The 23,281-nt window shown below is 41.9% G+C and overlaps 1 protein-coding gene across 14 annotated transcripts in view; it reads left to right on the top strand.

The window, feature by feature from the left end:
• The window catches only part of GRIN1 (glutamate ionotropic receptor NMDA type subunit 1), a 121,783-nt gene that overhangs the window by 75,692 nt on the left and 22,810 nt on the right, over positions 1 to 23,281 (top strand). For 13 of the 14 annotated variants that reach the window (XR_013221180.1, XM_077284066.1, XM_077284060.1 and 10 more), the window contains 10 exons: positions 4,880 to 5,015; positions 5,098 to 5,225; positions 5,983 to 6,147; positions 8,197 to 8,315; positions 8,582 to 8,694; positions 9,696 to 9,844; positions 13,056 to 13,213; positions 16,016 to 16,177; positions 19,073 to 19,182; positions 21,903 to 22,048. Coding sequence is in view for 13 of the 14 variants with exons in the window: in XM_077284066.1 (XP_077140181.1) it covers positions 4,880 to 5,015; positions 5,098 to 5,225; positions 5,983 to 6,147; positions 8,197 to 8,315; positions 8,582 to 8,694; positions 9,696 to 9,844; positions 13,056 to 13,213; positions 16,016 to 16,177; positions 19,073 to 19,182; positions 21,903 to 22,048 (1,386 nt within the window). In the remaining variant the exon portion in view is untranslated. Of the gene's footprint in view, positions 1 to 4,879; positions 5,016 to 5,097; positions 5,226 to 5,982; positions 6,148 to 8,196; positions 8,316 to 8,581; positions 8,695 to 9,695; positions 9,845 to 13,055; positions 13,214 to 16,015; positions 16,178 to 19,072; positions 19,183 to 21,902; positions 22,070 to 23,281 lie in introns of those variants that run through there. The other variant, XM_077284072.1, reaches the window with a different exon arrangement.

Genomic DNA, 23,281 nt, shown 5'->3' with positions numbered 1-23,281 from the left:
CATGCTGACGATTTGGTTCGTGCCTTTCATTTGGCTTGTCCTGATCGGCCTGGGGGCTCTGGTGAGGGTTCGGTGACCCCTCCTCAAGGGGGGCAGCACGGTGGCGCAGTGGTTAGCACAGCAGCCTTGCAGCACTGGAGTCCTGGGTTCAAGCCCCACTAAGGACTTGACTCTGCAAAGAGTTTGTATGTTCTCGTGGGTTTGCGTGGGTTTCCTCTGGGCACTCCGGTTTCCTCCCACATTCCAAAGACATACTAATAGGGAATTTAGATTGTGAGCCCCAACGGGGACAGCGACGATAATGCGTGCAACCTGTAAAGCGCTGCGGAATATGTTAGCGCTATATAAAAAAAAATAAAGATTATTACTGTTGTGAATTCTGCTCTTGGGCTCCCTCTGGTGGTTATAAGTGGTAGCGCTGCTGTCTTTGGATCGCAGCATTCATCAGGTGTGTCCACTTATTGCAATTCTGACTGGGCTATTTAGTCTTGCTTGACCCTTTAGTTAGTGCCAGTTGTCCATTGTTTCCTGGAGGATTCACTTCCCTGCCTGGTCTCTCTTGCTTGCTGTTCATTTCAACAAAGATAAGTTCTGGCTTTGTTTTTTGCAGTCCACATGCTGTGGGCCTAATCGTTCAAGTTATTTTCCATGTTTTGTTTTGTCCAGCTTGGTCTGTATAAGGATTTGTTCAGCCAAGCTGGTATCTCTGGAGATGCAGATATACCCTTCATGTCTTTAGTTAGATGTGGAGATTTTGTATTTTCTGTGGTGGATATTTTCTAGTGTTTTAATACTGACCGCATAGTACTCTGTCCTATCCTTTCTATTTAGCTAGAAGTGGCCTCCTTTGCTAAATTCTGATTTCAGTCTGCGTATGTTATTTCCCTCTCCTCTCACAGTCAATATTTGTGGGGGGCTGTCTATCCTTTGGGGATTTTCTCTGAGGCAAGATAGTTTTCCCTTTTCTATCTCTAGGGGTAATTAGTCCTCCGGCTGTGTCGAGATGTCCAGGGAGTGTTAGGTACATTCCACGGCTACTTCTAGTTGCGGTGTTAAGTTCTGGATCTGCGGTCAGTACAGGTACCACCTTCTCCAGAGTACGTCCCATGCTGCTCCTAGGCCACCAGATCATAACACCATCCAACCTGATGGAACTGGAGAGGATCTGCAAGGAAGAATGGCAGAGGATCCCCAAAGCCAGGTGTGAAAAACTTGTTGCATCATTCCCAAGAAGACTCATGGCTGTACTGCCTCAAAAGGGTGCTTCTACTCAATACTGAGCAAAGGGTCTGAATATTTATGACCATGTGATATTTCAGTTTTTCTTTTTTAATAAATTTGCAAAAATTACTACATTTCTGTTTTTTTCTCAGTCAAGATGGGGTGCAGAGTGTACATTAATGAGAACAAAAATTTACTTTTTTTAATTTACCAAATGGCTGCAATGAAACAAAGAGTGGAAAATTTAAAGGGGTCTGAATACTTTCCGTACCCACTGTAATTTGAATTTCTAGGATTGGTAGTTTTTGTTAGTTAGATGCAGCACAGTGAACTTCACAGAGTTGCTGCTGGCGGCCATCTTTGCTTTTTATGCTTTGTGCACTGCTGTTATCTCTCCTCTGGGCGGTTCTCTGGGTCTTTGGGTTTCTGGGTCCATAACCTGTTGGCAGCAGATTAATCCCTGTACTGTCCAGCTGTTCAACCGTGAATATATATTTACTCACGAACAAAGATAGCAAAGCTTACAACTGGTATTAATCATAGCTTAGGATTTTAGCATTGTGTCTGTCCGCTTGCAAAGTGAAAGAATGTGCCACACACACCATGACCAGGAACTTCTTGTTGCTTTTTTTTTTTAAACAGTGATTTTTTGGCAATATAACACTTTTGCTGGAGACAGAAACTCATGCACTATTAAACAATAGTAACTAGCAGTTGATTGAATATCTACTATATAATTGTCTAAGGGTCACTTCCGTCTGTCTGTCTGTCCTTCTGTCTGTCTGTCACGGATATTCATTGGTCGCGGCCTCTGTTTGTCATGGAATCCAAGTCGCTGATTGGTCGTGGCAAAATGCCCACGACCAATCAGCGATGCGCACAGTCCGGAAGAAAATGGCCGCTCCTTACTCCCCGCACTCACTGCCCGGCGCCCGCTTACACCCCTCCGGTCACCGCTCACACAGGGTTAATGCCGGCGGTAACGGACCGCGTTATGCCTCGGGTAACGCACTCCGTTACCGCCGCTATTAACCCTGTGTGACCAAGTTTTTTACTATTGACGCAGCCTATGCAGCGTCAATAGTAAAAACATCTAATGTTAAAAATAATTTAAAAAAATCAAAAATCATTATATACTCACCTACGCCGCCTTTCTCGCTCCTCGCGATGCTCCGGCCTGTCCATGCACAAGCGGCACGTTCCGGTGGCAAGGATGGTCTGGCAGAAGGACCTGCCATGAGTCGACGTCACGGTCATGTGACCACGACGTCATCACACCCTGGCACCCCACACAGGCGACAGAGCTACAACGCGCCTGCGGAAGGTGAGTATATGTTTATTTTTTATTTTTTTAACCTGTGACATACGTGACTGTGCAATATACTACGTGGCTGGGCATTATACTACATGGCTCTGTGCTGTATACTACGTCACTGGGCAATATACAATGTAACTGGGCAATATACTACGTCACTGGGCAATATACTACGTGACTGGGCAATATACGACATGACTGGGCAATATACAACGTAACTAGACAATATACTACGTCACTGGGCAATATACAATGTATCTGGGCAATATACTACGTCGCTGGGCAATATACTACGTGGCTCTGTGCTGTATACTACGTAACTGGGCAATATACAACGTCACTGGGCAATATACTACGTGGCTGGGCAATATACTACGTCACAGGGCAATATACTACGTCACTGGGCAATATACTACGTCACTGGGCAATATACTACGTGGCTGTGCAATATACTACGTCACTGGGCAATATACTACGTCACTGGGCAATATACTACGTCACTGGGCAATATACTACGTCACTGGGCAATATACTACGTGGCTGTGCAATATACTACATCACTGGGCAATATACTACGTCACTGGGCAATATACTACGTCACTGGGCAATATACTACGTAACTAGGCAATATACTACACTGTGTTCCAAATTATTATGCACAAAGAGTTTAGGAGTGATAAGGTTAGAATTTTTTTGTTTGTCATTTAAACTCATTGATGGTGATGTGTGTCAGGGCTCTTTATATCACTGAAAGCAATTGCAGATACCTGTGCAAATTAGTTTGGCAGGTGTGTCCAAATAAAGGCAAGACTACTTAAGAAGACTGTTCCACATTATTAAGCAGCCTACATTTTTTGCCAAAATGGGAAAGAAAAAGGATGTGTCGGCTGCTGAGAAGCAACAAATTGTGGAGTATTTAGGTCAAGGCATGACTACAATCAACATTGCCAAGACACTTCATCATGATCATCGCACAATCAAGAAGTATGTAGCTGATTCCCAGCACACATGTGTGCGTGCTGATAAGGAAAAATTGAGGACTCTTTCCAACAGGCAATTGCGTAAGGTTAAAAGAGCAGCTGCAAAAATGCCTTGTCATAGCAGCAGACAAGTTTTTGAAGCTGCTGGTGCCTCCAACGTCCCCAGAACAACAAGATGCAGGGTCCTTCAGAGGTTTGCAGCTGTGCGTAAGCCATCCTGTCAACCACCTCTATCCACTGCACACAAGCAGAAACGGCTCCAGTGGGCCAAACGATACATGAAGACTGACTTCCAAACTGTTTTGTTCCAAGATGAGTGCCGTGCAACGCTCGATGGACTAGATGGATGGAGTGGAGGATGGCTGGTTGATGGACACCCCATGAAAACACGGCTAAGGCGCCAACAAGGAGGAGGTGGAGTAATGTTTTGGGCTGGAATCATGGGGAGAGAGATTGTCGGCCCCTTTATGATCCCTGAGGGGGTAAAGATAAACTCCATAATCTATGTGGAGTTTCTAAAAACACTTCCTGCTATGGTTCAAGAGGAAGAACCGTGCTTTCCGCAGCAAGATCATTTTCATGCATGATAATGCACCGTCTCATGCTGCAAAAAACACATCTGCATCTCTAGCTGCTATGGGCATAAAAGAGGACAAACTTATGGTGTGGCCACAATCTTCCCCTGACCTCTACCCCATTGAGAACCTCTGGAGCATTATCAAAAGGAGTGTCTATGATGGCGGGAGGCAGTTCACATCTAAGTAACAGCTCTGGGAGGGTATTCTGTCCACATGCAAAACATATGAAGCAGAAACCATCCAAAAACTGACAAATTCAATGGACGAGAGAGTTCAAAAGCTTCTTTCGAACAAGGGGTCCTATGTGCAAATGTAAGATCACCTAGAATAAAGTTTTTAATTGAAAACTGTTTGATTTCATTTTGTAATAAGCTGATAATGCTTATAACTTCACAATTGACCATTTTTTTGTTCAAAATAAAAAAAAAAAGGTTGAAAACTCTGCTGTGCATAATAATTTGGAACATGCATTTTGAGTGTTTATTTTTTTAGAAAGGATACTGTTTTCATAGGCAGTTTGTTCCAAAACATTGCAATTATACTAGAATAGTAGATGACTGGAAAATAACAATGACTGCGATTCAGATAGGTAATTTAGAGAAAATATGAGGAAATATTATTTGCATAATAATTTGGAACACAGTGTATGTCACTGGGCAATATACTACGTGGACATGCATATTCTAGAATACCCGATGCGTTAGAATCGGGCCACCATCTAGTGTACAATAATAAGCATTATTTCAACACTATTCTCATTTTATTCACTGCCGTTTCTCCCACAGATAGTTACAATTCATCAAGAACCGTTTGTGTATGTGAAACCGGCTCTACCGGACGGATCCTGTAAGGAAGAATATGCCATAACTGGGGACCTGATAAAAAAGGTGCCATGTTTAGGACCCAATGACACCATTCCAGGTAGAGGATTTTCTGAGTGAGTGGACTTGACTCTCTTTCTATTTTGCTATGCTATATTCTGATCTTCATCATTCGTTACTAGGTCGACCCACCGTACCCCAATGCTGTTATGGCTTCTGTATTGATTTATTACTCAAACTCGCCAAGGAAATGAGCTTCAATTATGAGTTTCACCTAGTGGCTGATGGGAAGTTTGGTACCCAGGAGCGGGTGAGTTGTGTGGAGGTCATCAGCTAATTATTCACATCCATTATTTACCACAATTTATATGTTTACCATTCTAGCCAATAAAATGTTACCATGAATGGAGAGGGACTTATACAAATAAGCCTGAAATTGGGTGTTTTTTTTAAATTATACTTAAAGTGGTTGGAATGAGGTCTATGATGTGTACAATGAAGGGCCTAGATCATGCCCCAAACACTTTTACCCAAATCTGCACCCTTCTCTTTTAAAGTCATATTCGACACTTGTCAATCTGGAGGTGGGGCAGACAAGGACTCACATAGACCTGAAGCCAACCCACATACAAATGTAAGATGTTCTTCCCAAATGGCCACCCTTGGGTAAAGTTTTACAACCCTGGTTGAATGGACTTCAATGGCAGGCAAAATAAGAGATTATATCTGTGAATAAATATTCACCATGTAGATATGCATGCATAGTCTGGCAGACTGTGCAGGAATTGGAGCTACATTAGAGCATTGAATCCAGAATGAAGTGACTGACCCTGCAGGCCGGGTGGGACGACATGCCACTGGCTCATCCACTTGTCAGATTACGTGCAGCTGCTGGTGGATTAATCTGGGATAATACCTGACAAATTCTATTTGTCTCTTAGACTCTTTTGTTGTCAGATGTTCCTAATGTTATAAAACTTGCACTTATAATCATCTTTGATTAACCTGATAAGAGAGTCCATCTGCGCCGGGATGGAGAATAAAGCGTGGTCATCGTTTCATTTCAGGTTAATAACAGTAATAAGAAAGAATGGAATGGGATGATGGGTGAGCTACTGAGCGGGCAAGCTGACATGATCGTCGCCCCGCTGACCATCAACAACGAGCGCGCTCAATACATCGAATTCTCAAAACCATTTAAGTACCAGGGGCTGACCATCCTTGTGAAAAAGGTAGGTGGGGTAGAATTTGGTGAGAATGAACAAGAACAATATGGGGACTTATACTGGTGCTGGTCACCACACCCTTCTCAGAACTGGCCAGTACGGAACTAATCGATTGTCCTACCAATCTTGCAGAGAGATGTTGCTTTGGGGCCAATTTACCTTAATGTGGAGCTCCACATTGAAAAGGAAACTTGTGCATGAAAAATTGTTAGGAAACATGTCCCCTTTTACAGGCCATACCCCCTCTCGGACACATTTTTGTCCCCTGATTGAGCATCTGAATATCAGAGCGGAGCCTGGTGAAATTTAGGGAGCGATGCTTTGCTGATAGCTTTTGCAACGCCTGGAAAATTTGCCAATTCTTCTGAAAATGTGGGTCATCTCTCCTTTTCTGAGAGCTTCCAGGTGGACACTTCTTTGTAAGGGCTATGCATCCTAGTCCATGTGTATTGGGGTAGTCAGGTTGGGGCAACCAATTAAAGGCATTCTCAAGAACAAGGTAACTAAAGTTCATTGACTTTGCACTGTGTAGTTTGTTTATGTAATGAGCAGAATACCAAAAGAAAAAAATCTAGAAAAAAACAAGTCTATCTGGCTACAAAGCGAGGCATGACTTTTATTTCTATGGCAAAAAATGCAAAGTAAAACATGATAAGTATTCAGATAAAATGTAAAAAATTTAGCATTCAAATAAGCAAAAGAAAATGCACTTTGCCTTAAATTGCAGAGGAAAAACATAGACCAACTAGAATATTATTCAGAAATTAAAGGGGTTGGTTATTGGAGGACTCACAGTGAGTGTATAGTATATTCACCTCTGATTCCATTGCATTATATATATATATATATATATATATATATATATATATATATATACGTATATCTCGATGCAATCACTGCTCACTCCACAATAATAAAAGGGAACTACTAACTGCCACCACCAATCATTACGGGTAGCATATGGCTTCAAGGGTGCGGTTTCCAGTGTAAGAAGTATAGAACTATTACAATTTATATATTTAATCCAGAAAGATACGCAGGGTTTATAAAAAAATATACAAAGAGAATAGAAAATGGGAACAAAACAATATGGTATATATAATTACATAACATAAAAGAGATAACAAATTAAAATGACTAAACCTGATGTCACGGAAATGGCTCTGAGCTTAGTGAAAGGAGATACTCCTTAAGCAAACGGACATAACTACAGCATGCTGCACCTTCCAGGACAGACAAATGACCAAACCCTAATTCTGCTTTTTATTATATCAAGGCTACCCCTACATACCTCCTCTTGTGGGGGTTAGGTGTGGAATGTGCTAGGTCTTTCAGAATGTTATGAAATCCCCAACTTACCGGATATCTTCGCCCCTGGAGTACCCAGACTGTAGATATTGTTGTTATGTTTCCTATTGCGATTTTACCTTTATATAGGCAAGAAACATGGCCTGGATAGCATCATCCATCTTCCGTTATTAAGTTGGACGTGTTAGAATGGCCTAACAGTGATGTGAGTGAATGTGTTACATTTGTCCCTTCACTACAATGCCAAAAATATATCTCCCACAAATATCGGATCACTGTAAACCCCAATATTCATCACTGACCACTGGCTCCAAAAGGTCTGGAAGCCATTCTTTGATAAGAGGAAATTTATGTCTGGGAAGCGTACTTCCCGTCTCCAATGTGGAGTCCTTCAATGGCAGTTGAAGTGTTAGTTCTTTCTCTCTTCGCCAGTTATGTTCAATGTGACAGAGATATGTCTTATGGATTTTAAATTTTTGACTATGTCACATATGTAAAACTGGTATAAATAGTGATATGGATCATGCTGGTATAACCTGGGCATCGTTATAAAATGATATATTGCATGTACTGCTGGTATAACCAAGGCATCTCCTGTATATACTTATATATGTACAGTCTGTATGACCCGAACATCTTCTGTACATAGTTATATATTTACAGCTGGTATATCCTTGGTATTTCCTGCATATAATTATATATGTAAAGCATTAAACATAATAATAATAACACCATCTGTTGTTACAGGAAATCCCCAGGAGTACACTGGACTCATTTATGCAGCCTTTCCAGAGTACTCTATGGCTCCTGGTTGGCCTCTCTGTACACGTGGTGGCAGTTATGTTGTATCTACTGGATCGGTTCAGGTCAGCCTTACAGCTTGATTTGTATAATTTATACTATTGAAATGAATTAAAGACCAATGACCTAGGAGGTATCATGTAACTCTACACATAATGTCCTAATGATTCCTTGGTTGCTGAGCTCTACATAAACCCTCTCTTGTTGCATCTCACTTGTGGTCTGGAGTACTCAGCATCCTCAATTGCCTACTAACTTGAATATCATATTTTATATTTACATGGTTAGCATATACTAACCTACACAATGTAAAAAAAACTTTTAATTCCAGTCCGTTTGGTCGTTTCAAAGTGAACACCGAAGAGGAAGAGGAGGATGCTCTGACACTGTCTTCTGCTATGTGGTTCTCCTGGGGTGTCCTTCTGAACTCTGGAATTGGAGAAGGTGAATTTAATATATGTGATCTAAGTAGATCTATTCATAATTAGCAGCAAGTAGTAAGTATTCTCCTGTGTAGCTCGATATCGCCTATTATTAGTTGCCCCCTGGGCACAGGAGCAACTATCCAAATGCTTACCATAAGAAAGGAATAATTTGTCACATGAGAGATGTTCCTTTTCAATAATGTATTGTTTTTACTTGCTCTGGGCACAAAGAGCTGCTTCTGTCGTTGGCTATCGGCATAGTCCTAATGTGTGTCATGTCATATTTAGCTTTGGATCCAGTTGGATAAACACGTAGGTGGGCTGCGCTGCTGGAGTAAATCAATTCTTCAGAAAAGATAATGGGGAAAATACTTTTTATTCACGACGCGTTTCAATATCGTACTGGCACCTTTTTCAAGTGATGAAGTATTTTTTTTTTCACTGGAGAAAAACTCCGGTACGGCATTGAAATGCATTGTGAATAAAAAGCCTCTTCCTCATCATCTTTTCTTAAGAACTGATTTATTCCAGCAACGCAGCCAACCTACGTGTTTATCCAATATCTCTTGGAGGTTTTATCCACCAGCCACTGGGCAGCAGCAGCCATTTCTCTTATAGGAGTTGTAGCTGTTACAACCCCACCAGGTGAGTGTAACCAGCACTCTCCTACTCTCTCTCCATAGGGTATCACCATATTGTGCGCTCTGCTTCCACTCCTAGATTTACACATATTTAGCTTTGGCATACCCTGGACTTGCTGATAAAAGTGTTTTCCAGCACACGGTCATTTATTAGTATAGTAATAAGTACAGTGCTTCAATAAATGATGTTGTAGCACTTGGCAGCCATGAATGTTTATTTCCCATGATAGAACACATAATTAATTACCAGCAATCTGTTTCCCCTGCCTGCATTATATTCTGCATTGTCAGCTGGGGTCAGCAGTAGGGATCAGAATCTAAATGGTTGAAATAAATCAAATGTTCCCATGGCAGAGACTAATGACGTCTTCTTTCACAGGGGCACCAAGAAGCTTCTCTGCCCGGATCTTGGGGATGGTATGGGCTGGATTTGCTATGATCATTGTAGCCTCCTACACTGCTAACCTCGCTGCCTTCCTGGTGCTGGACAGGCCAGAGGAAAGGATAACGGGGATCAATGACCCCCGGGTAAGTAATAGGACATAAGACAGCAGCAAACAATAACCAATAGTGCATGAACCAATGGTGGATGCATTGATAGGCTTCCAGGCCTTCTCACCAGATTCCTGTTCCTTGCTGGCAATCAGTGGCATGAGGCAGCGTAAGTTAGGAGCGACTCTTGTAAACATTCATAGAAAAGTGCATATCTGCTATTCATATAGGGGGGAATGGATTTTTTATTTTCTTACAATTACAACCATAGAAATGGCAACATTTGCAATTTGCAAATCCTAGTACAGATTAGCAACTATTTTGGACGCACCCTTACGGAATGTGCACTTGTTGAGTATTTGCTTGCAGAAATTTCTGCAAGGTTTCTGCATCTCTTGGCAGCAAAAATGCTGAGGAAAATCCCAACATTTTTCCATGCGTTTTTTTAATACTTTTTTCCTGTGCATTCAATGGGTCAAAAACGCAGGCAAAAAGGCACAAAGAATTGACATGCTGCAGATTAAAACGCACAGCAAATCCTGAAAGGAAAAATACTGATCATGTGCACAACACTTCAGGATTCTCATTGACTTTAATGGATAAGGATTCCCTAGCGTTTTTGGGCCAAATCAACTAGGAAAAAAACACATAAAAAATACACCCTGTGCACACAACCTTAGGCTGCTGTCACACTAGCAGTATTTGGTCAGTATTTTACATCAGTATTTGTAAGCCAAAACCAGGAGTGGAACAAATAGAAGAAAAGTATAATAGAAACATATGCACCACTTCTGCATTTATCACCCACTCCTGGTTTTGGCTTACAAATACTGATGTAAAATACTGACCAAATACTGCCAGTTTGACGGCAGCCTTACAGTAAATGGAATGGGGTGAGATTTCCCATTATCCCGTATCTAGAGATGTGCATCAGAGTTTAGATTGGGATCATTGCCCTTGTAACGGACTGATACAGGACTTCAGATGGGAGAGGATGAAATATTGAACCCCATTCTCTAATAGGTACAGCACAATGTGACTGCTGATCAGATAAGCCTCACACATTGTCTCCTTATTGTGATTTACTATGTATGGGAAGGGAAATCCTTCCAGCTGGTCACAGATTCCACTCGATATGAGACGTTGGACTAGAGCAGGGTTTCCCAAACTCCAGTCCTCACGGACCCCAACAGGTCATGTTTTCAGGATTTCCTTAGTATTGCACAGGTGATGGAAGTATCAGGAGTTCTCTCACTTGTGCAGCACTATGGAAATCCTGAAAACGTGACCTGTTGGGGTCCGTGAGGACTGGAGTTTGGGAAATACTGGACTAGAGACTGTTTTTTTAAATAACATAGCGTCTCTCCTTTGGGAGGACTCAGCACATTCATACATCATGTGGACATCCAGTTAAAATCAATAAGAATTGAGTAATGCTTCACTTGTCCTGTGGTGGCGCTGTAGGGAAAGTGTACATGGAGCACCCCACTAGGGCCTTAGGGTACTCGGTACTGGGCCTGTTTTTAAAGGGATGTGTCACGGTGGCAGTGACCCGGTCTGTGGCCCTGGGCATCCAATAAAAGGGGTTGAAGTAAATGGGAAATAAAGTTTATAAAGTTTGTTTGTGACGCCACCTGTTGTATTTGGTCAGGGATGACCGACGCTGCTTAAAGGGGTCCACTGGGGTGATGGTGCTGCAGCATTGATGGTATGGCTTCCCACAGGTGAAGCTTAGTCCCCAGGGCTCCCGATGTAGTAGGGACAGGTGTTAGGTGGTGTAGAAAGAATTAGAGGACACAAAGTTGCAATCTCTTTACCTTTTTACTGGTATAAGGCAGCCACAGTCCAGGGTAAGGATCACATGTGCTGGTGTGGTCCGGCCAGCTTAGAAGCGATTTGGGAATCCCTCTAGCCAGGTGGGGTTGGAAGCCTTCCTCTCTGCACTGTGTTGTAGTCCCTTGCTGCCTTATGCCTCGCACAAGGTCCTCACTTTCTTTCTGTCCCTTTTAGTATTCGCATGGCAGGCAGCGCGAGCCTTTTTACAGGTGTCTTTTTACAAGTATGACTCCGGGCTCTATGTGCTGCCGTGCCTTTGGGTGTTAATGGTGGGCAGGCGACCTGCAATCTCCTGTCCGCCGGTTTCTGCTGCGGGGCATACAGTTACCCCCACAACCTCGGTCTTCCGGCTACCGCTTTCTTGCGCTTCAGGGTGGAGGGAGCTCAGTCACAGCTTCCCTCCAGCTCTTTACTTCTCCTGTGCTTCTCTTCCCCCATCAGTCTCCTACAGACTGCTCTGTTTCTCTTCTCTCCATCCAGGAGCTGCAGATCCATTTGTCTGCATGGCCCCAGCTTTCCTCTCTTAGACTCTCTCTGTCTGCTTCCTCTCTCCTCTGTCCCTCCGACAGACTCCTCTCACAGACTGCCTAACTCCTCCCCAGGCCAGAATATATAGGGAAGTTCCCCTGAATCCGGGTCTTGAGCTCTCCCTTCTGGCCTGGAGTCAGAACAGCGTTGCATGTACTGGTTACCTGTTACAGGGATCCTTCCTCGCTTCCAAGCATGGCATCACCCTCCACGAGAGGAAAGCAACGGTACTGTAACAACCGTTTACCTAGGTTGTTACATACACTTGTTAACAAGTTCACTCGTAAATTACAACTGGGAGATGGGGAGATCTCAGAGGCCTGGAATTGCAAAAGGAGGCTCTGCTCAAGTTTGGCATAACACAGTGATCAAAGACAATAAAGAGAGAATCCATACCAAGCTCTGCCCCTCAGGCCCTAAAATAGCCAAAATACAGTATCAATTTTACCCACAGTGCTCTTTCAGTAAGATTTTAAAGGGTTAATCCCATTTTCTGAACATCATGGACCCCCAGAGATCTGCAGCCCCATATTGAATGAAGCGGAGGTACACAAGCACATGCTCTGGTCCCACTGCTCCATTCATTGTCAGAGTGAAGCGTTCGGCTATTTCTGACCGTCCAATACACAATAAATAGATTTGATGTCGAGCATGTGAACTTCTGCTCCATTGAATATGGGGCTGCATCGCCTCGTTCGCGGGTTGTCAGGACCACTGGGACCACCAGCGATCAGCGAGTTGTTCCAAATCCTATGGATAGAGAATAACTTTTTTTTTGTTGCCCAAAGTTTTGTAAATTCCTAACAAAAAAACACCTAACCCGTCGATTTCTACCGCTTTATCTTTTTTTTATGTGTGTATCTTTTATCGTTTATCTCTGCAGCTTCGCAACCCCAGTGACAAATTCATCTACGCCACAGTCAAGCAAAGCTCTGTGGACATTTACTTCAGGAGACAGGTGGAGCTGAGCACGATGTATCGGCACATGGAGAAACATAACTACGAGAGTGCAGCCGAAGCCATACAGGCAGTGCGTGATAAGTAAGTGCCCCTTTCTCTACACACTGCATTGTGGTCCTGTAAGAAACCTGTTGCACAAGCAAACTATGAGAAATTCAGCCCTCTGCGTCCGAATACCGATAATAATGTGGAATGTAAACGGACGGCATTGCTCACTGAGGTCATTGTATGATTCTTACAGAAATGTATGACAACACCTGATAGAATGACATAGTGGTAGTGTCTGAGTGCGCCCCTAGAGGGCACTGCATCCTATAATTGCAAACACTAGTTTATAATGCCCCACCTAATCTCACATGAAATTTACAATCTAAATTCACGGATTTACCCATGGGATGTTACATAATAGTAGATGCATTTCTGTGTGTCTGATTTTGATCTTTATGTAAGCAAGATTATACAAAAGGAATTCAAAAACTTACAGATGACGAATGCTACATACAGGGCTTGATGCAGATTTTGCATTGGAGCTGAAAATCTTCAAGTTAAAAGGGTTGTCTGGGGGTGTCTCAGATGTCAGACCCCAGTGATTATAAAATCGCTAAGATAAATCTTTACTGTACAAGGTGGGATTGCTACTCTAAAGAGGTTGTCAATAAAAAAATATATCACATATTCACTGAATAGATGACAATTTTTTTTTATCACTGGTCTTCTGGCCACCCCTAATAATCACTAGAACAGGGGTCCGAAAGTCCCCTGTGTGAATAGAGCACTAATGAGCATGTGTGACCCTGGCTTATTCACTGTCTGTAGGAAAGATGGGCACACATTTGCAGCCACTCCATTTAGAAAGCAGACTTTGACACCCCCCATTGCCAGAATCAATGGGGTTCTCAACAATCAGACCCCTAGCAGTTATACATGCATCATCTGTCCAATGATATGTATGGGACAAGCCTTTTAAGTCTCTACGAATAATGATTTTTTTTACTAATGTCTTCAATTTATATACAGTACAGACCAAAAGTTTGGACACACCTTCTCATTTAAAGATTTTTTTGTATTTTCATGACTATGAAAATTGTAAATTCACACTGAAGGCATCAAAACTATGAATTAACACATGTGGAATTATATACTTAACAAAAAAGTGTGTGAAACAACTGAAAATATGTCTTATATTCTAGGTTCTTCAAAGTAGCCACCTTTTGCTTTAATGACTGCTTTGCACACTCTTGGCATTCTCTTGATGAGCTTCAAGAGGTAGTCACCGGGAATGGTTTTCACTTCACAGGTGTGACCTGTCAGGTTTACTAAGTGGGATTTCTTGCCTTATAAATGGGGTTGGGACCATCAGTTGTGTTGTGCAGAAGTCTGGTAGATACACAGCTGATAGTCCTACTGAATAGACTGTTAGAATTTGTATTATGGCAAGAAAAAAGCAGCTAAGTAAAGAAAAACGAGTGGCCATCATTACTTTAAGAAATGAAGGTCAGTCAGTCCGAAAAATTGGGAAAACTTTGAATGTGTCTCCAAGTGCAGCTGCAAAAACCATCAAGCACTACAAAGAAACTGGCTCACATGAGGAAAGGAAGACCAAGAGTCACCTCTGCTTCTGAGGATAAGTTTATCCAAGTCACCAGCCTCAGAAATCGCAGGTTAACAGCAGCTCAGGTTAGAGACCAGGTCAATGCCACACAGAGTTCTAGCAGCAGACACATCTCTACAACAACTGTTAAGAGGAGACTTTGTGCAGCAGGCCTTCATGGTAAAATAGCTGCTAGGAAACCACTGCTAAGGACAGGCAACAAGCAGAAGAGACTTGTTTGGGCTAAAGAACACAAGGAATGGACATTAGACCAGTGGAAATCTGTGCTTTGGTCTGATGAGTCCAAATTTGAGATCTTTGGTTCCAACCACCGCGTCTTTGTGCGACGCAGAAAAGGTGAACGGATGGACTCTACATGCCTAGTTTCCACCGTGAAGCATGGAGGAGGATGTGTGATGTTGTGGGGGTGCTTTGCTGGTGACCCTGTTGAGGATTTATTAAAAATTGAAGGCATACTGAACCAGCATGGCTACCACAGCATCTTGCAGCAGCATGCTATTGCATCCGGTTTGCGTTTAGTTGGACCATCATTTATTTTTCAACAGGACAATGACCCCAAACACACTTCCAGGCTGTGTAAGGGCTATTTGACCAAGAAGGAGAGTGATGGGGTGCTACGCCAGACCTGAACCCAATCAAGATGGTTTGGGATGAGCTGGACCGCAGAGTGAAGGCAAAAGGGCCAACAAGTGCTAAGCATCTCTGGGAACTCCTTCAAGATTGTTGGAAGACCATTTCCGGTGACTACCTCTTGAAGCTCATCTAGAAGGCAAAAGGGCCAACAAGTGCTAAGCATCTCTGGGAACTCCTTCAAGATTGTTGGAAGACCATTTCCGGTGACTACCTCTTGAAGCTCATCAAGAGAATGCCAAGAGTGTGCAAAGCAGTCATCAAAGCAAAAGGTGGCTACTTTCAAGAACCTAGAATATAAGACATATTTTCAGCTGTTTCACACTTTTTTGTTAAGTATATAATTCCACATGTGTTAATTCATAGTTTTGATGCCTTCAGTGTGAATGTACAATTTTCATAGTCATGAAAATACAGAAAAATCTTTAAACGAGAAGGTGTGTCCAAACTTTTGGTCTGTACTGTACATAGTACATTCCCAACATGCACAACACTTAACCCCAGGATGCATTTTTTTAGGGAAACCTGATGTAGACATTTATAGGGGCATTTTTCGCAGATATTTGTGGGATCTACAACCATCATAAAAACTGGGGTTTCAAAGGCATTTTTCCTTGAATTTTTCTTCTTATCTTTCTCAGTAAACTGCATGCCTTCATCTGGGATTCTGCCGTATTGGAATTTGAGGCTTCCCAGAAATGTGATCTTGTCACTACAGGAGAACTCTTTTTCCGTTCTGGTTTTGGAATCGGTATGAGAAAGGACAGTCCTTGGAAACAGAATGTGTCCCTCAACATTCTCAAGTATGTTCCACACTTATCTAGAGCTGCCAATCACAACCGATATCAACAGAGATGTAAAAGTTCAATATCCGTAATGTTAACTAAATGTAAAACAAAGCTCTAGCTAAATATCTTATTGATCTAAATGTCACTTTTTTCATGCCTCTAGATAAAGCACAGATTTCACTCAACACATACAAGAATATAACTACTATAATACTACCCCATACACAAGAATATAACTACTATAATACTGCCCCTATGTACAAGAATATAACTACTATAATACTGCCCCCTAAATACAAGAATATAACTACTATAATACTGCCCCCTAAATACAAGAATATAACTACTATATTATTGCCCCTATGTACAAGAATATAACTGTGGTGCCCCTGGGGTCCAGTCACCACAGAGATACTGCACCTCATCCTGAGGTGTGGTATCCCACTATCAGGTAAGGAGGGAGCACTATCCAAGACTCTAACACTCACATCCAACACACACCAGTTCAGTCGGGGCACCTGGGCAAACCCTTAGAGAGGAAGGCTTCATCCCAGCCTGGATAGGAATGGGTGTTGGGAGTGGGTGGGATAGGTAGAGTAGGGGAGGAGCTAATTAGGAGGGAAAGTGAGGAGAAGGAGGGAGGAAGTGGAGCTGAGCAGATGTGCAGGTCTTCAGCTCCTGACAGACAGAAAGGAAGACGATTGAAATATAGACAGAAAGAAGCTCCCAGAAGAACAGAAGTGGCGCTAGGGGCACGGGAAGTGCAGAAGCCACCCGTGGGGCCCGTATCAGATGTGGAGGGACCAAGTCGCAGTAAGGGGACCGGCCCCAACTTAGTGAGAAACTGCAAGTCTAGCTAAGAAACCGGAGGCTGTGGCTTCTGCAAGAGTCACAGCCACATCCACCCACACTTCGCCAAAAAGGCAGACGGAGAGAATCCAGGGGACGCAGGGAACGTCGCCCGACCAGGCTCGTGGCTTTTGGCTTGTGACACTGTGGGTAAGGCGCTGGAAAAGTGGAAGCCAGCGTAGAGAGACGACTAGAGAAAGGCATATGAAAGGAGTCCTGGAAAGGTGCATCCCAATCTACCTGGGAGTTTGCTGGACCACAGACCCGGAGGACACAGCACACCCGGCTGGGTGCCATAAAGAACTGTGAGTAAAAGTCTGGAAACTGCCCTTGCTGTATCCTTTGCATAATTCCAATTGCAGCTGCCTGGCATAGCCACCACCGCCATCTTATATTTCTACACTACATCTGCCCTGGGGCTAGCTCTACCCGTGGAGTGCTGCACCAACTCTGCTGCATCACCATCTGCCCCAGAGGATCTGAACTGCAGCGTCGGCCACCGCCTCATTGCCGAACACCACGGATGGCGTCACAAACATTTCCCCTTCTCCCCATAAACTTTATTCCCATTTTTCATTTACCACAAAAATATCACTTTATTATTGTACGCCCAGGGCGACGGACCTGGTCACTGCTGACGTGACCTTCCCCTTTAAAAGCTGCCGTTTCGGACCCGGTACCGAGTACCCCAGGGCCCCATGGGGTGCGCCATAACTACTGTATTACTGCCCCTATGTACAAGAATATAACTGCTATAATACTGCCCCTTTGTACAAGAATATAACTGCTATAATACTGCCCCTATGTACAAGAATATAACTACTATAATACTGCTCCTATGTACAAGAATATAACTGCTATAATACTGTCCCTATGTACAAGAATATAACTACTATAATACTGCCCCCTATGTACAAGATTATAACTACTACAATACTGCTCCCATGTACAAGCATATAACTACTATAATACTGCTCCTATGTACAAGAATATAGCTAATATAACACTGCTCCTATGTACAAGAACATATCTGCTATAATACTGCCCCTATGTACAAGAATATAACTACTATAAGGCTAGGTTCACATTGCGTTAGGGCAATCCGTTTAGCGCTAGTGCTAGCGGATTGCGCTAACGCAATGTTTTTTTCGGGGCCGCGTTTAGGGGTCGCGTTAACGTCCCCGCTCTAGCAGATCCCCGATCTGCGAGAGCGGGGAACGGACCTCGGGCGCGCCGCGGACGCTGCAAGCAGCGTCCGCGGCGCGTCACAGAAGAACGGCACATCGCTAGCGCGAGCCGAAAAAGGCACGCGCTAGCGATGCGCTACAGGCGAAATTTACATTGCTGTCAATGGGTGCGCTAACGGACCCGTTGCACGGCGTTAATTGCGACATTTTCGCCGTGCAACGCTGTCCGTTAGCGTGCACACATTAACGCAATGTGAACCTAGCCTTATACTGACCCTATGTACAGGAATATAACTACTATAATACTGCTCCCTATGTACAAGAATATAAGTACTATAATACTATCCCCTATGTACAAGAATATAACTACTATAATACTGCTCCCTATGTATAAGAATATAACTACTATAATACTGCTCCTATGTACAAGAATATAACTACTATAATACTGCCCCTATGTACAGGAATATAACTACTATAATACTGCTCCTATGTACAAGAATATAAGTACTATAATACTATCCCCTATGTACAAGAATATAACTACTATAATACTGCTCCCTATGTATAAGAATATAACTACTATAATACTGCTCCTATGTACAAGAATATAACTACTATAATACTGCCCCTATGTACAGGAATATAACTACCATAATATTGCACATCTTGCTGAATCTGAATTTAGAATGTGATATGCATTGCCCTTAAAATTGGACAACACCAAATATGTGTATAAGGGAATTGTATGTGTCTTTTCAGTTCTGGGCTCAGATAATATTGGAAGACTGTATCCAGTAGTTTGTGATTGACTGGCATCCACCATTAATAAACGATATGGGATTCTAACTGTATATGATCTTTTTTTTCCTAGATCCCATGAGAATGGTTTTATGGAAGATCTTGATAAGACTTGGGTCAGATATCAGGAATGTGACTCTCGCAGCAATGCCCCAGCTACACTAACTTTTGAGAACATGGCAGGTAGGTAATAATATTTGGAGCTTTTTAACAGGCACATTCAGGGCTAAGCCTTCCTAACAGTGACCTAATGATGCCCCCTGAGGACCTCAGCACTGAGGGAACATTCCCACCGCCTTCTCAGCTGTTCTCCCAGCACGGACATAGGCTGCTCATACACATACAGTATAATAGCAGTTGGCGCTCCTGCCTGCACAGTGACATATGATCTATCATGCTGAACCTTTATTCTCTGACAACCTCAACCTGTCCAAGTGGATATGCATTAATTTATGGAGATTCCTTTAGTGTTTTTTTTTATAGTTTATGTATATTTGCAGTATACTCTTTTATTCTAGTTTTTGACATTTCTTAATATTACTCTTATATTAATTGAAGGACTTAAAATAATTCCTATGCTTTTCTCATACAATCTATGTGACAAGAGATTGCTAATGAATGATAGCTGTTCATTTATCCATTTTTTAAAGGTGTAATTAGAAAATTACCTATTTAAGTCAGTTAACCACAAAATATCCGTTCAAAATTAGGTATGGCACTTCAAAAGGCTGTATATCACACAATGTGAATTAAAATCACAGAATAGAATAAAGGGTCGAGTTTGGGAAGAGATCCATTTAAAATTTCATTTTATTGATACAAAAATTGTTTTAAAAAAACATGATTATTAGGGTATGTGCACACGCTGCGGATTTTGCTGCGGAACCGCAGCGTTTCCGCAGCAGCGTTTCCGCAGCGGTTTCCCATGAGTTTACAGTACAAAGTAAACCTATGGGAAACGAAATCCGCAGTGCACATGCTGCGGAAAAAAACGCACGGGAACGCAGCGGTTTATGTTCCGCAGCATGTCAATTCTTTGTGCGGATTCCGCTGCGGGTTTACACCTGCTCCAATAGAAATTTGCAGGAGGAAACCGCAATAGAAACGGCGATCAATCCACAGTAAAAACCGCAGCAGTTTTGCACTGCGGATTTATCAAATCCGCTGCGGAAAATTCCGCAATGGAATCCGCAGCGTGTGCACATGGCCTAAGCAGAGATTGTAGGGGACGCTGATACGGTAAAAAAGGTAAGTAGGGAAGCGGAGATATAGAGAAATTACTAATAATCAACCTTTTTAAGTAATATCATGATGTTATATACAGTACATATGTCCATTCCCTTGTTAAATTACAATTCCCAAATGAATGACATCAGACCAGGATATACACAATATACACTGTAATGGACGCAAAAAAAGACAGGTAAGATGCATATGAATCCTCAGTGTATCATTGGATCAGACCAACATAATGAAGAAGGAGGGGAGACACATAAACCCAAATTATGGCTGGAATTATGTTGTATACTGCAAGTGCAGAGTGATACTGTGTATGTGGGTCAGTGTCTTGGCCCTCAATCTATACAATTTTGAGGCCAGACAGCGAGGAATGCATGAAGTAATGAATCTGTAGCTGATAACTCCATCAGCATTAATAAAGTGCTCCGTGCCTATATTACCTTAGGAAAGAGATGTCAATGATTTCCAAGTGGAGGGTACTCGCCACAGCATCCCCTCACCCCGGCGCGCATTTTGCCGCCAGCTTCTTCCGGGGGCATGTATTAATTGAAGGACTTAAAATAATTGTTATGCTTTTCTCATATAATCAATGTAACAAGAGATTGCTAATGAATGACAGTTGTTCATTTATCCATTTTTTCAAAGTGTAAACAGAAAATTACCTATTTAAATCAGTTCTAGAATTACAGTTATTTTTTTTTAAATGGCTTTTTTTCACAGCACAATCTTTATAAAAAAGAAAAAAATAAGTAATCTTGCTAATTTTCACTCTGGGCACTTTAGACTTGTCTTGTCCTTTCACAAGAGTTTACAGCATTCTCTTTATCATCAGAGGCAGGGTTAGAATGAACGGCAACACCTTTATACACAGCTAAAAACACAGGAAACACCAATCATAGGGGATGTTACAGCTGACACTGCTTCTCCTTCACAATGACCTTTGGATATGTAGATGTGAATTTCCTAAAACAACAGGAAGTTATATCTGAAAAGCCCTAGTGGCCGATGTGAAAACTGCAATGTAAAATGTATTTTTTTTTTATTACGATTGTGATATGGGAGAAAAAAACATTGGCAAAAATAAATAAAAAGATAATAAAGGATCCTGATTAAAACAATAGATAATTTTCTGATGGCACATTCCTTTTACGCAGGAAACTAGAAATGTAGACAACACTGGCTCAGTGGTTAGCCTTATTGCTTTGCAACGTTGGGCTTGTGGGTCCCACTCACAGAATCCAAAGATATCCTAATGGGAAATTTAGATTGTGAGTCTCAATGGGGACAATAAACTATGGCAATATATGTAAAGTTCTGCATAATATGTTGGGGCAATATAAACCGCAATAATAAATAAATGTAACCTAAAAAGTCACAAGTGGTAATGAAAAAAAAAATACATATAAACTACTGAAAGATAAAACTGGATAACATAAATATAATTAAAACATCTCTGAAAATAATATAAACATAAGAAAAAAAAAGAATTTTAAAGGAAAAATGAAAAAAATAGTGAAAACTGTATGATAGATTTATTTTTATGAAAATAAAATAAAAAAGTAAAAGTTTTAGTATGTATTTTTTTTGTTTGTTTTTTAATTCAAGGCATTTTTACTTTTTTTTTGTTGCACATTTTATTTCTTACCTGTTTTTTTTCTCCCCAGGTGTCTTTATGCTTGTCGCTGGTGGTATTGTTGCCGGAATCTTCCTGATATTTATTGAAATAGCGTACAAACGTCACAAGGATGCCCGGAGGAAGCAGATGCAGCTCGCTTTTGCCGCAGTGAACGTATGGCGAAAAAACCTGCAGGTATGACAAAACGTTTTAGAGAACTTAACCAACAGGTGCGTTTCCCGTTTCTTTGTCAGAGCCCAGATTCTTCACCATGGTCCAGTCCTCGTCTTGTCCAGTCTACATTAAAACCTTCTCCATTTCACTGTGGATTTTCGGGTGTAGCCATGTTACAATGTGTTGTTTTTTCGCCTTAGATTCTGTGTTATGACTAGGTCAGTGTCAGAAGATGGCTGAAAATCGGACTTCCTGACACTGAACAGGTCATTTCTGTCTCACATTTATTTTTTATTTTTTTCTTAAAAGACATTTGTTGTTCATTGTGAATACAAGATACTAAAACTGCAGTTAGGGAAACAGCAAGGGAAGACATTTACTGGTTGCTATAGAGTCACGGCCTAACAACAACACAATTTTATATGAAGTTGTCAGGCAACAAAATCCCAAGCAACCAGCAGTTTTTCAAATTCAAAATCTTTACTTACTCTTCTTCCTAACATATCAAAATGGGTATTAGGTATCATACTTTGCTCATATGTCTTAAAGGATTTCTCCACCTAGACATACACATACAGTCTATAAAAGAAAGACTGAAATATTTGGGGTGGTGTAAAGCCTTCCTGTTCCTTCACTAATCTTAGTAGAGACCAGAGACTAGTGGCTAGGGAATAGCTGCCTGACAACCTCTTATAAAATTCTGTTGTTAAGCAGTTGATTTATAGCAGCCAGTCTGTTAACTGAAAGTCAGCTTATTCCTCTGAGGCCAGGTGTATAGGTGATAAAGACGTCGGCAGATTTAAGTAATAAGCATCTTGAAAGGGTCTCTTCCATATCACGCCTCAAATGGAAAAAAGACAAAAAGAAATGTGTGCACCTTGACATTTATCAGCACCTGAATGTTAAATATAAGGGAATATAGAAGTCATATTCTAAAGCAGTGGCTCAGTGTGGGTTGCCCCCGAAGTCAGTTATCATGCCCCCTTAAAAAGCAATGATCCACTGAGTGCCACCTCCAAAAGTAATAATGCTACCTATGTACCACCCCCAAAAAAAAAACTAATTTATACTCACCTAATTAGAGCAACTGAGTCCCCTTCTTCCCTCACCAGGAATCCGTCATTGGGCTGTGAGGCTGACATGGTAGAGCTTGGTAGGGCCTTTGGCTCTCTGCTCTAACATAGGACCCAACTGTATTGGACTATGTTTATGCCAATAAAATGGCTCTCGACCCAGAGATCTGGGGCACGCAGC

This window comes from Ranitomeya variabilis, chromosome 2 (assembly GCF_051348905.1).
Source record: "Ranitomeya variabilis isolate aRanVar5 chromosome 2, aRanVar5.hap1, whole genome shotgun sequence".
Taxonomy (NCBI): Eukaryota; Metazoa; Chordata; class Amphibia; order Anura; family Dendrobatidae; genus Ranitomeya; species Ranitomeya variabilis.
Note: the sequence above shows the minus strand (reverse complement) of the source record. Positions and strands in the feature narration are given on the sequence as shown.